The sequence below is a fragment of the Tupaia chinensis genome, unplaced genomic scaffold (assembly GCF_000334495.1).
Source record: "Tupaia chinensis unplaced genomic scaffold, TupChi_1.0 Scaffold000495_1, whole genome shotgun sequence".
Classification (NCBI taxonomy): Eukaryota; Metazoa; Chordata; class Mammalia; order Scandentia; family Tupaiidae; genus Tupaia; species Tupaia belangeri.
In genome coordinates, this window is record NW_006160007.1 from 984,449 (window position 1) to 999,080 (window position 14,632).

General features: G+C 44.6%; 1 protein-coding gene across 1 annotated transcript in view; it reads right to left on the reverse strand.

The window, feature by feature from the left end:
• Positions 1 to 12,174, reverse strand: part of ARHGAP44 (Rho GTPase activating protein 44) — a 115,047-nt gene extending 102,873 nt beyond the window's left edge. The window contains exons 1-2 of the mRNA XM_006156508.3: positions 12,142 to 12,174; positions 11,703 to 11,807 (exon numbers count right to left, since the gene is read on the reverse strand). Of these exons, the coding sequence (XP_006156570.1) occupies positions 11,703 to 11,807; positions 12,142 to 12,174 (138 nt within the window). The remainder of the gene's footprint in view (positions 1 to 11,702; positions 11,808 to 12,141) is intronic.
• Positions 12,175 to 14,632: the final 2,458 nt, after the last annotated feature.

Here is a 14,632-nt window from a genome sequence, read left to right on the forward strand (position 1 = left end):
GCGAACTATGGTCAACTACATGGGAGTCCAGCAACATAGCCATTACGCTAACTGCTGGTCCCAAGAAGACAAGATTTTAACAAGAAAGACAATCTTTCTCTCTCCTCCACTGTATCATCTATATGTGTAGCTACCTCTACATAACAAAGTAATTGATTTTTGAGTAGAAAAAATAAGCCATCTACAAAAAGTTCACAGAAAATGAATATTATGAAAAAAAACTATACATGGATTTAAAATTTGTTTTTCCTCAGAGCCAATGATTAAGATGCTGAATCCCATATGGCCAACTCCACAGTTTGAGCCCAGACCCAAAAGCTTAAAGAACACACTGGACACATGTGTATGCATGCCCAAAATCCTGAGAGAGGAAATGGAGGAAAAGGGATTGCAGAGTGGCCATCCTGGGGGGTTGGGTGATTTTTCACTTGCCCTCTCTCTCCAGTGAGTACACGTGCCTAAACAAAACAAATATATATATACACACACATACATATGTATATGTATATGTATATATGTATGCGTATGCATGTGTGTGTATGTATATATATGCGTGTATGTGTGTATGTGCGCACGCACATGCACCCATTCTCCTCCATTCTCCTCTCAGGATTTTGGGCACGTACACACATGCACACAGCGTGATATTTCAAGCTGCCTGGTACGCAAGACTCAAACCACTAGTCAGCCATGTGGGACCCAGCACTTTAACTCCGCACCGCCTGCTGGCCCAGGTCTTTATTCATTTTAACAGCTGCATAGATGAGTGAATGAAGCTGGCAGACGTATTTACTCAAGGCCACTAGTAACGGTGAAACTGTCATTCTAAGAGAGACACGAGATGAAATTTGAGGGTTTGTATAACAAAAAGGAAGAGAGGGGGGTAATTGGGTAAAACACAATGGGAATGATTGAGTTCTTATTTGTGTAACTTCTTTAAGAATCAAAAAATTAGGAGGAAACCACCAAAAAACAAGAGGAAGGAAAAATGGATTAAAGTGGGATAATTCCATGGCAAAAGGAGATAAAAGCAATTCATGATCAAGAACAGTAGATAAGAAATTAATGGACTGTAACCCAAAACAGAATACAAATTATTTGCTTCTTTTTTTTTCTTTCTTTTTTTAGGCATATTTATTTCTTCTACGAGGAAAAGAGAGAGAAAAAAAGAGAAAACTCCCAACAGGGTCTCAGCACTAAGACCCGATCCCAGCCTGCCCTGGACCATGGGCACCAGTGTCCCTGGTGCACTCAGGGAAGTCTCTAGATGTGAACCTGGAACCATTTTCTGGCTCTGCCTAAAGAGTACTGTGCTTTAGTGCTGAGCTACTATCCAGCCCCCTAAGTCATTTCTTTTTTTGTTTTCTGTTCCCCCCACCACCAAAGAATGGTCTTTTTTTAAATTATTATTTAACTTTATTTATTTAATTTCAGAGAGGGATAGAGTGAGAAAGAAAGAGAGGGGGACAGTGAGAAAGCAAGCCGCCAGGTGTGGAACTTGAACCACTGTCAGCCATGTGAGAGTCCAGTACCCTTAACCACTGTGCCACCTGCCGGTCCTTTCTTTTTTTAAATTGCTGTAGGATACATGTGCTCATTGAAGACACACACACACAGAGAGAGAGAGAGAGAGAGTGTGAAAGAGAGATGGAAAGCAAGAAAGCAGGCTGCCAGGTCCAGAATTCAAACTCTGGTCAGCCACGTGAGAGTCCAGCGCCTTTAACCACCATGCCACTTCCTGGCTCCTGTTCTCTCTAAAATTATCTTGAGCATAAACAACACAATTTGTAGGATGACTCAAAAGCAAAAAGTTTCATTCTAATATCCATGTTGTTCCCCAAACACACTCTCTCTCTCCTTTTACTCTCATTCCTTATCTCTGAAAATTGTTTTTACTATCCTTTAATTCCAAGCCCAGTCACCTAGCCCTTCTGTGGTTCACCCCCCACCCTCCCCTGAAAAGACACAGCCAGTCTTGTCATTCAGGGATCCATAGTTCTCAATGGCCACTTGGGGACATATTAAGAACATCAGATTACATTTCTTTAATATTTACTTAAGTTAAGCATTACACCAGGCATTTACATGCATTGCCTCCCTGAACTCTCAAACAACCCCACTGAGTAGGAAATCATTACTGTTATCGTTTTCTAAAAGAAGAAACTAAGGCTTATGAGGCAATTTACTTGCCCAAGGTCAAGCAAAATTAGCAAGCTGTAAAGTTAGATTTCACCCTTGGGCAGGCAGATTCCAGAGCTTAACCTCAGCGCCATCATGTTAAATTGCCTGTTACACACTAGGAAGGATTCGAATTGGCATGCCAGTGTGCTAGGCAGGTTCTGTGCCTAAAATACTCATGGACCACCCATTCCTGACAAATCTATTGGCATCACTGCCTACCCCATGGCAGGCCCTGCCTTCCACACTGAGCATGTAGCTGACGAAGAGACAAAGTCCCTGCTTTATGGAGTGCCTGTACCCGTGAGAGAGATGAATGACCACAGTGATTTCAGAAAATCGTATGTGCTATGAAAATAATAAAACAGGGTGGGGGCAGCAGGTGGCATGGTGGTTAAGCACTGGATTCCCACAGGGCCGACTGTGGCTCATGGTTCGAGTCATGGACCTGGTGGTTTGAAAGTCCTCCCAGATGCATCTGCACACATACCCCAAATCCCAGGTGGAGAATGGAGAAGTGACTGTGGTGTGGCCATCTCTCCTGGGGGGTGATTTCTCACTTTCCCTCCCACTGTCTCTCTCTGTCTCTCTCCAGCAGGTGTACATGCCCCATGGCAAAAAGAAAAAAAAAAACATAAATAAAGTAAAATAGGGTAACAGGACTGGGGATTGAGGCGAGGAAGCAAACACATTAGGTGCTTGGGGAAAGCCTTGCCGAAGGTGACATCTGAGCTGAGAACCAAACACGAAGAAGCTGCCGGCTTGAAACACAGGGTGAGAGCATTCCACAGGGAGAATACAGCAAGAGCAAAGGCCCCAGGAGGGCTATGAAGCTGGCGTGTTCAGCAGCAGCTCAGCACAGCATGGAGGATGACTGGCAGGGAGGAAGCAGGAGCTGAGCTCGAATATGCAAGTAGGAGACATCACAGGACCCAAGAGCCATGGTCAGGGTTCATATTTTCTTCTACAATGGGAATCCTTTGGTGGGATTCAGGCAGGAAGAGTGATATCATCTAATATCCATGGGAAACACTCATCCCAGCTGTTACAGAGAATGGAACAGGAAGAAGGAGGGCAGGGATGGGCGTAGAAGACCTGACAGAAAGCGCTTACTAGGGCAAGGGATGACAGCTCTTTGGTAAATGGGTTGTAAATGTTGACGCAACGTGGGGATTCTTTGGAGGAAGAGCCAACAGGACTTAGTGCAGGCCTGGAGGTAGGGGTATGGAAGGAGAAGAATAAAAGATGAGGTCTAGGACTTACACGCGTGCTAACATTGGGTCTACAGTACCATTCTCTTCTCTGCTTTCTTTGCTGTTTCCTCCTCGTGTTGAACTCTGTAAAGCTGCAGTTTCTGAAGCTGACTCTAAAGCCATTTGTCTTCTCATCCCCTATTTTCCTTGTAGGCGATCGCATCAACTCCCATGGGTTCAAGAGTCGCTCAAGCCTGAGACCATGACACCCCTCACCACTCCTCACAAGCCCACATCTATTCAATTGCCAACTCCTGAACACCTGACTTCCCATGGCCACCAAATGTGCTGATTTCTCTCCATCTCTGCTCCCACTCCATCTCACTTAGACCACTGCCATATGAGGGGTCTTCAAGAAGGTCACGGAAGGAGAGTGGTTCAGGAGAAAATGATTACAGACTTAAGAACATGCATAAACAAGGGGGGTGGGTTATGGGATGGTGTACCACAGCAAAGTAAAAGAATGTGACTGGCCAAAAGAAAAGAATGTCATTGACCATTCAATATATATTTCCACAACTAAACAAAACACAAACTACTAAAACTATTACTGAATGTGCACAACGTAATGTAATGTTCAATATGGAATACAATGACTAAGTCAGTACCTGTGATTTGATAATGAGATACTATATGCATGCTGGGAAAAACCATACCGTATCCCACACACAAAATAAATAAACAAATACAGTGCATAGAAAATGCAAATTATAAAAAAAAACTGCGTGGATTTCACTTTTTTTTTTTTTTTGCACCAAAATAAAGTTGTACTTTAACTCCAAGACTTTTGGAAGTCCCCTTTCATTTTTTTTTTTCTTTTTTTGGAGAGGTTTTTGCTATAGGGTGCGTGTGCTCGCCAGACAGACAGAGAGAGACAGAAAGCAGGAAGTCAGCCCCCAGAGTTGATGGCCACACCGCAATCCCTTCTCCTTCATTCTCCTCTCGGGATCTTGGGCACACATGCACACACACCCGGCATGAGTTTAAGCCACCAGGTCCGGGACTCAAACCGCGGTCGACTACGTGGGAGTCCAGCGACATAGCCATTACGCTAACTGCTGATCCCAAGTCCCCTTACGTTTTTACTTAACTGGGCCCTCACTTCAACCAGGTTCCCACCCCACTAATCCATTACTCACACAACTGACAAAAACTCTGATCATGTTACTCCCTTTTATTTTATTTATTTTTTTAAAGAATAATTCTTTTATTAAAAAAATTAAAGTTATTTTATTTAGCTTTATTTATTTATTTTTTATTTATTTAATTTGACCAGAAAGGGACAGAGTGAGAGAGTGAGGAAGCATGTGTGTGTGAGAAAGCAAGTCACTAGGTCCAGGACTCAAACCACGGTCAGCCATTCAGAAGTCCAGTGCCTCTAACCACCCCGCCACCTGCCAGCTCCCCAAACCTTGGCTTTTCACTGCTATTAGAAGGTAAAGTCCAAATCCTAATCACCTCCCCCACAGCCTATCTCATTCCACTTTCCTCTCTGTTCTTAGAGTCTAGTCACTGGGGCTGCTTTTTTTTTTTTTTAAGAATTATTTATTTAATTTTATTGATTATTATTTTTTTACAGTTTTGCTATACGGCATGTGTGCTGAACAGAAAGAGAAAGAGAGAGGGGATGTGATGAAGCAAGCCACCAGGTCTGGAACTAGAACCAGGGTTGGCTATGTAGGAGAGTCCAATGCCTTAACCACTACGCCACCTGCTGGCCCCACACTTGGGCTACCTTTATGTTTTTCAAAAATGCCAAACTCCTCCAAATGTCCCTGAAAATTCAGCAGAGGTGACTCTGTCCTAGAAGCCTTTACTCCTGTTGGTGCCACCATGTTGTATTCTTCTTTCATGGCCCGCTCTTCATGGAAACCAGCGACTAGGTAATTCCTAGGAAGTTATTCTTCTCAGGGCTAAGACATGCTCTGAGTGACGAACACACTCTGAGCGGCTGCGTGCCTCCCTCTAACTGTGAGTTAGAGCGGAAGGGAGCCCGCTGAGTCTGGTCAGTGCCTAGCGCCTGTACTCCCTTGCATGGCAGACTTCGTACTTTCCAAGTACCTGGTGAACAAGGTGGAAAAACACTTTCACACATAGTTTACCTGTTGAATATGACTTCCTTATGAGAAAGGCAAGGCCCTTGAAAAACCAGACATCTTCATCAGATGGATAGTCTTAAAAGCCTACAAACCCAGGCCAGCAGGTGGTGTGGTGGTTAAGGCACTCGACTCCTACATGGTCGAACGGGGGTGCGAGTCCCCAGGCCAGTGGCTGGAAACTCTCATCAGCCACATGAGTGTGAGTGTCCAAACTCCTGAAAGGAGAATAGAGGAGAAGAAATTGTGGTGTGGCCATTCCCCTGGGTGGGGGGAGGGGGGTGATTTCTCACTTTCTCCCTCTCCATCTCTCCAGTGAGCATAGGCACCTTACAGCAAAAATCTCTTCAAAAACACACTCACTCCCTGGCTTCATTCTCTCTGAGTGCCCATCTCTTGACATTTTTTTTTTTTTGAGAGGTTTTTGCTATAGGGCACGTGCGCTCACCAGACAGACACAGACAGAGAGACAGAGAGACAGAAATCACCCCCCAAGGGGGATGGCCACACCGCAGTCCCTTCTCCGCCATTCTCCTCTCAGGATCTTGGGCATGCACGCACATGCACCCAGTGTGAGTTTAAGCAGCCAGGTCCGCGGTCGACTACATGGGAGTCCAGCGACACAGCCATTACGCTAACTGCTGGTCCCCCCATCTCTTGACATTCTTTTAAGACCCAGTTTTCTTGGCCAGACTTTGTTCATTCATTCCCCCCTCCCTCTCCTCCTCCTCCTCCTCCTCCTCCTCCTCCTTCTTCTCTCTCTCTCTCTCTCTCTCTCTCTCTCTCTCTCTCTCTCTCTCTCTCTCTCTCTTCGTTTGCTATAGAGTGTGTACATTTGCTGGAGAGAGCCAGAGCTAGAGAGAAAGAGGTAAGATGAGAAAGCATTCCCCAGGGTGATGGCCACACGCAATCTCTTTTCTTCCACCATTCTCCTCTTGGGATTTGGGGCACACATGCACACATGCCCAATGTGGTTTGTTTGTTTGTTTGTTTGTTTGTTTTTGAGAGGTTTTTCACTATAGGGCGCGTGCGCTCGCCAGATAGACAGAGAGAGACAGAGAGACAGAAAGCGAGAAATCACCCCCCCAGAGGGGATGGCCACGCCACAATCCCTCCATTCTCCTCTCAGGATCTTGGGCACGCACACACACGTGCCCGGCGTGAGTTTTAAGCCACCGGGTCCGGGACGTGAACCGCGGTCGACTACGTGGGAGTCCAGCGACATAGCCATTACGCTAACTGTTGGTTCCCCCCAATGTGTTTTTCAAGTTGGGCCTGGGACTTGAACAGTGCAGTCTGCCATGTAGGATTCAGCCACCTTCACTGTCACACCACCAACTGACCCAGTTTCTTTTATCCCTTTCCTTTTCATCTGATTCCTTAGCTCTTGACACATTTCCTTGCTTAATCATCACCAAGATCTGGGCACGTATCTCAGTATTAGAGTCAGTTAATATGTGCCGTGTTTCCTAATACATCTAATCTGTTACTTTAGGGGGAAAAACGTATTTGAGCTTTAGAAATGCCCCCCCACACACACACACACAGGTCAATGATTATTAAGTATTTTAAATGTTCACTGACTTACAGACTATTTATTCAGTCATAGGATGTAAGAAATGATTGATCTGTCAAAGAAGTCATGGACAAAGTCAAGCACTAAAAACCTGTGCAGTGAATCTATGTGCACACCTAAAACCCACCTTGTGGAATTCTTCCAGGTCAACTAAGCAGGTGCCCAGGTCACGTGCTCATTACTGCATACTGGTGGCTGGAGCCTCTGGGGCATGTCTTCCTCATTAAGACAAGTCAGGTAGTATATATGTCCCAGCAGATGAATCATAGCCAGTCAGAACAAACCCATTTCTCTCTGACACTTATCCATCTTTTCAGTCTCCCTTGTAGCAATAAAAACTTAAAAGAAATTCTTGGGAAGTGTTTTTCTCCTTCATATAAACAAAGCTGTAAAGATAATTCATGTCCCTACCATTCTCATACTTCCTGCCTGTGAAAATGTGATGTCTGGAGCCGCAGCAGCCACATTATGACTAAGCGGAAGTCCATGCATCACAAAGATGCTGACCCAAAGTTGGGAAGCAAATCTTGGGACCAGCGACTTAAGTCATTTTGTTAATAGTAAATGCCTACTTGCTATCCTCTACTAATCAATGTATTAACTGTGTCTTTTATTTTCAGTATTCAGATGTTTCATGAGCCTGGAGGGACTACCCCTCCCAGAGTTAACTAATTCTTAGAGATAATAAACAAGTCCCTAGCACATGTTTTCCAAATGCAAACCAACCAATCAGAGCCCACACCCCAACAACCCCCTTTCCCAGGCTCTCACACACCAGGCCACTATCCACCTGACCTCACCAACCTACAGAGGAGTCAGGTACCTGATAATAAGGGACAGCCCTTATGTCTCAGAGCCTGATGAAGTGATTCAAATCCATCACCCCTAAACCCACACACTCGGCCTTATCCATTCCTTCCCACACAAACCACATCAACAGCTCCTTCTCAGAGTCCCCTCTCTTCTGTCTCCTGACCAACCCTGGAGCTTCCCCAGGTGGCCCTGCATGGCACAGCGTGCCTCCTCTTCCTGGAATCTGTGAGTAACAAACTATTTAACAGCAGCTGTCTTCTCATCTGTTGGCCTTGCCATACCTCACATTTTCTATTTTACCACATTTCAGAACACTCATGGGGCTAAATGCCCCCAAGCTGTATAATCTGAAAGGCACTTAATCCCATGAGAATTCCACAAATCTAGGTAATTTTGCCATAGTCTAGAAAAATAATGCTAGTATCAGTCCACCTACCCATAGCAAAAGGTGGATTCAAGCCTCTAGGGGTAATATGTAGGTGCTACACCCGGTATCAATGCATACCATACTCAGGACAAGGTATTTTAAAAACAGTGCTCCTTGGAGCCAAAGAAAAGACATGGATCAGATATGGGCTCAGCTCCGGGTCCTCATCAGCAACTCCTGGAGTCCCACCAGAGATTCTGCACTGATGAAAGGATTTCATGCCCAAAGTAGTTTTGCAAACTCTCCCTTTAGACAGTTCACATTCCTTTTGCTGGAGCTGCTGATGCATGCAGAAATCATCCCCTCACTAATTTCCAGTGCTGTGAAATTTTTATTTAGACCATGTACAAGTGATTCCTACTGGGAATATTTAAAAAAGAAGAAACTAGGGCTGGAAAGAGAAAAAGGAATGATGATAAGCAAGCAGCCTGGGTTTCTATACCACAGAGGGAGGAAGTATGGGGAGGGGCATGGCACGACAGTCTGTAGAACTGAAGGGAACATAAACTGGGCTCAAGGAGACCATATATTAGATAGAAGCAAAATTCAACAGTAACTCCAGGTTAGAAAAAAAATTTAACAACACCAAACATGAAGGCTGTAAGCTCAAGGAAATAGGGGGAAAAACTCCTAGATTGCATGTCCCTTGCAACAAAGCCAAGTGAATGTCTAAGAATATCTTTTCATCTTGTGAAGGTGAGACTCAACACAGAAATAGGCTTGCAAAGACTGCCGATACCAAGGAATGTTAACAGCAATCGCACTGGGCCAGCAGGAAGTACAGTGGTTAAAGTGCTGGACTTCCATATGGTCGACTACGGTTTGAGTCCCAGATGTGGCAGCTTGAGAATCAAAATGGGCGTGTGTGTGTGTGTGTGTGTGTGTGTGTGTGTGTGCCCAAAATCCCAAGAGGAGAATGAAGGAGAAGGGACTGAGGCCTGGCCATACTCCAGGGGATGATTTTTCACTTTCCCTCTCTCTCTCTGTCTCTCTCTAGTGAGCATATGCACCTATGGCAAAAACCTAAAAAAAGGAAATAAATAAAAAAGCGATCGCATTATGCAATACCTGTTATTACTAATGCAGGTTCTATACCAGATGTTAGAGTAGCTTTATTTGGCAGGCTCATTCCTTTTTTTTTATTTCCTCATTACAGTGAAACAATTTTCAAGGGCCTTTATGGGTCACTTGTAACCTCCAAAACCACAGCATAACTTCTTCCATAGAATCTTAAAATACCATTGAAATGGAATCTATGAAGGCACTAAATCACAGTTACAATATCCAATAAGGATAAAGCTTTCCTAGACGTGGGGTCATTAAGCATGCACTTTCTTCTTTCTTTCTTTCTTTTCTTTTTCTTTTTGGTAGGTTTTCCTTTTTTTCTTTTGCTCTCTCTCTCTCTTTTTTTTTGCTATAAGTTATTGCACTTGCTAGAGAGAGACAGAGGGAGGAGAGAGGAAAAGTGAGAAATCACACCCAGGTTGGGAGGCCACACCACAATCTCTTCTCCTCCATTCTCCTCCTGGGATTTTGGGCACACATGCCCTGTATGATTTTCAAGCCTCCAGGTTCAGGACTTGAACCACAGGTGGCCATGTGGGTAGTCCAACACCTTAACCCCCACATCACCTATGACTGTTAAGCATGCACTTTCTATCCTCAGGGGAGAACAAGGAGAGGGACGTCACCTTGCTCGGAGAGCAGGATATGCCTCAAGAGGGTGTAAAGAGGGAACCAGCAGTTAGCGTAATGGCTATGTCGCTGGACTCCCACATAGTCGACCGCGGTTCGTGTCCCAGACCCGGTGGCTTAAAACTCACGCCGGGCACGTGTGCGTGCGTGCCCAAGATCCCGAGAGGAGAATGGAGGAGAAGGGATTGCGGCATGACCATCCCCCCAGGGGGTGATTTCTCACTTTCTGTCTCTATGTCTCTCTCTGTCTGGCGAGCGCACGCACCCTACAGTGAAAATCTCTCAAAAAAAAAAAAAAAAAAAGGAAAAAAAAATGGAAAAAAAAAAAAAAAGAGGTTATAAAGAGCAGGAACTGTAGGGAGGGTTGTTATGCCCCAGAAACAAGTAGTGAGGGCCACGTGGTCAGTTTTCAGACATGTGTCCATATAAACAGTCACAAGAAAATTGGCAGGGATCACCTTAATTGAATGGCCAGAGCTGAGCTTGGATTTTCTTTTATAATAAAGGATATTACTGGGACAAGTCGTGTACCGCACAATGACCTTTCGGTTGATGAGACCACAGTGACAACACCGGTCCCATAAATTGTACCACAGAGCCTGCCGTGTTAGGTTATACGGTCTAGGTTTGTATAAACACACTCATGTCCACACACAGCGAGATCACCTGACAGTGCATTTCTTTCTCTTTCTTTATTTATTTTTAGAGGTTTTTGCTACAGGATGCGTGCACTCGCCAGACAGACAGAGAGGGACAGAGAGACCGAAAGCAAGAAACCACCCCCTAGGGGGATGGCCACGCCGCAATCCCTTCTCCTCCATTCTCCTCTCGGGATCTTGGGCACGCACGCACACGCACCCAGTGAGAGTTTTAAGCCACCGAGTCCAGGACGCAAACCACAGTCAACTACGTGGGAGTCCAGCGACATAGCCATTATGCTAACTGCTGGTCCCCTAACAGTGCATTTCTCAGAACATATCCCCATCATGAAGCAATACCTGACCAGACAGTAGCAATGATGAGCTTTGATCACTAGAACACTAAAGTTCCATAAGGGAATATCCCTGGTTTCAGGAAACACTACCTGCAGCAGGTGGAGGCATAATATCTGTAACCTACTCTTGAATGGTTCAGAAAAAAAAATAAAATGAGAGAGAGAGAGAATAAGCCATACGTGATCGAATGTGATCAAACTGTTACCTTTATGTACAGGAATTCATCATAGTATGTTGGCAACTTTTCTGGGACTCTAACACTAGGTCAGAATTGCAAGCTGGAGGAGGGCTAAAATCTATAGCCTGGTGGTTAAGGGAGTTAGACGCCACATGGTCAAATGTGGTTCGAACTGCAGCTCCAGAAGCTTGGACACACACCAGGCATACATGCATACGTGCCCCAAATCCTGCCAAGATGCAGAAGTGCATGTGAAAGGACTGCAGTGTGATGACGCCTCACTGTGGGATGCTTTCTTTTGCTCTCCACTGTCTCTCTCTGGCAAGGGCACGTGCACTCTGGCAATTAACATATATAAACCTTAGAACGTTTTAAAAAGCTGGAAAAAAAAAAAAAAAGGAAAGAAAAAGCCCACCACACGGAGCCGCTGAGACAGGGAGCTTGGGCCTCTCTGGGCACATTTCAAACTGCCGGGCAAGGCAGGCACTTACAGAACGCTTGTCGGCCTCGGCGCCTTGCTGGCCCTGCAGACATGCGGTGAGTTTCTTGTGTGTGCTGTGGGACACTTGCTTCACCAACTCCAGGCGCTTCTCCACCTGCGGACAGAACGGGAGAGTGAGGGCAAGGTTGGGAATGGGTGGGGCAACCACGACCCACATTTCCACAGAGACAAGGCCTTCTAGGAAGACCCCTTTCAGCACTGGAGAACAGGAGGGGAGTGACTGCAGGATCTGAGGCTTCTGCAGCCATGGAGTGAAGTGATTTTCAATCTCTCCTGAAGGCCCTTACCTAGCCTGGTATTCCACGTGCAAGGTATCCTCTTACAGACAGAAATTTGTCTCTCTCGACAGTTGAGGAGAAGCAGGAGCAATTTAAACAACATTGCGAATGGCATCATTTTAAAAGGAAAAACATCAGTGACGCCCTTACCTGGAGGAGAAGCAGGAGCAATTTAAACAACATTGGGAATGGCTTCATTTTAAAAGGAAAAACATCAGTGACACCCTTACCTTAAGAAGGTCCTCGCTCAGGACTTCTGTTTTTTCTGCCCTGAAGGGAAAGTTGAGAAACGTGTCAGTGAAAACCAAAAAACATGGTCTCATCATCACTCCTGGTGCTCTTCCCTATGGCAACACTAAAATCAAAAGCAACATGAGCAGCAGCAACTTCTCACAAGAGCGCACATGAAGGGAATCTAGAAAATTTGTGGAAAACCGGAATGAATTTGAATAGATCAAAATAAATAAGCTTTAATGAATTAAAAATGGAATTAATCATACAGAAAAATAAGTATAGATTTCAAAAATCTCTTGTACCAAGATAAACTCGTTTAATTCCATTTTTCCATGAACTCGTTGACACTCCCATAGATAGAAATGCTGGAATTTACCGAGAGCCTTAACTGACTAGCACAGACAGCAAGATCTCAGAGTTTCCTGCTACACACAGGACCTGCGTGGCCAACAACAAACGTGATTCCTTTGTCTCCAAACCTAAAGATATGTTTAAGTAACAGAATCTAAACAGGCTACCCCACCTACACCTCTTGGCCTCCCTTAAACAAGCAAGTGTAAGTAGCAGAAACCTGAGAAGAGATTGGTAAACAGCAGAGAAAGAGACAATACGGAGTCCTGGCAACTGATGCAAACACCCGCCAAGGCGTGCCACCAAGTGTTAGGTGCTCCAGAATGCCAGGGATGGAGCTGAGATTCCCTTGTTCAGGGAAAGAACTTGAATGCTGGAGAAGTAGTATCAACCTGTGAGCAACCCCTGCACATGGGTGCTACTTAACACACTCGCTATTTCTCATTCTCTCATACAAACCACAGATTCGCATGAAAACAAATATCAAGATTTAAGAGTACAGGCACCAGCAGTTAGTTTAATGGCTATGTCACTGGACTCCCATGTGGTCAACTGCAGTTTGAGTCCTAGATCTAGTGGCTTAAACTCATGCCGGGCGTGTGTGCATGCATGCCCAAGATCCCAAGAGGAGAATGGAGGAGAAGGGATTGCGGTGTGCCCATCCCCCTGGAGGATGATTTCTCGCTTTCTGTCTCTCTGTCTCTCTCTGTCTTTCTGGCGAGAGCACCCGCTCTACAGCAAAAAGCTCTCAAAAAAAAAAAAAAAGAAGATTTAAGAGTACAAAGAGGGGCCAGTGAGTGGTGTAGTGGTCAGGATGCTGGACTCCCACATGACCAACCATAGTTTGATACCTAGACCCAGCAACTTGAAAATCACACTGGACATGTATGCGTTTGTGCCCAAAATCTCGAGAGGAGAATAGAGGAGAAGGGATTGTGGTGCGAACATCCTCCATGGCGGGTGATCGCTCACTCTGTCTTTCTACATCTCTCAGGCAAGCGCATGCACCCTATAGCAAAATCCCTAAGGGGGAAATAAAAAGAGTACAAAGAAAAGACAGAAGAAACAACATATAAAGAGCCTGAAGGACTTTAGCTACTGGAATTATCAAAGACTATAACATAAATGAAATATTTAAGGACAAATGATAGTCCCCTTAGGTCGGACACTTCGACTTACAATATTTTGAATTTATAATGGTACAAAAGCAACAGGTATTCAGTAGAAACCATACTTTCATACACCAAACATACCTTTAAAACTCTGTTTTTTACTTTCAGTACCATATTCAATAAATTACATGACAGTCAATGTTTACTATAAAGTAGACTTTGGTTAGATTATTTTGTCCTACGGTAGGCTAACGTAACTTTCCTGAGCTAAACATGTTTAAGGTAGGCTAGGCTAGGCTATGATGTTTAATAGGTTAGGTGTAATTAACGTATTTTTGACCTGTAATATTTTTAGCTTAATGATCAGTTTATTAGACATATCCCCATCCCAAGTCAAGAAGAATTTGTATTCAAAAAATATATAAGCAATAGGATTTCTGCTTCCAGAAAAAAGAGTGAATGTATTTCTGCAATTCTTCTTCCTAATGGAACTAAACACCCAGGACAATATATATAAATATAAGAAGACTGTGAAAAGGGTAGAGAGGCATTTCGGTTAGGGACCTCCAGAGCCAAGGAATGATATGGTGAAGATGTTTTGCTTCTCATTTCATAGACTTGAAGCTTAAGAAGCTGTAACCCCATGAGTGCTAGCCAGTAGTGCAATGGTACAATGCGATGCTCTGTGAGGGTGACTTGGGAAGGTTCTCAGTTCACATCTGGAGTCATCCTTAGGTACACGGGGCACAACTGTGCCCATGATCCGAGGTTGGATGCAGCTGGGATCCAGGCCCTGTCGGTGCTCTCTCTCCCTCTCTCTTTTTTCCTCTCTTTCTGAAGAATAAATAAGTTTTTTTTTTTTTTGAGAGATTTTCACTGTAGGGCGCGTGCGCTCGCCAGACAGACAGAGAGAGACAAAAAGAAAGGAAGCGAGAAATCACCCC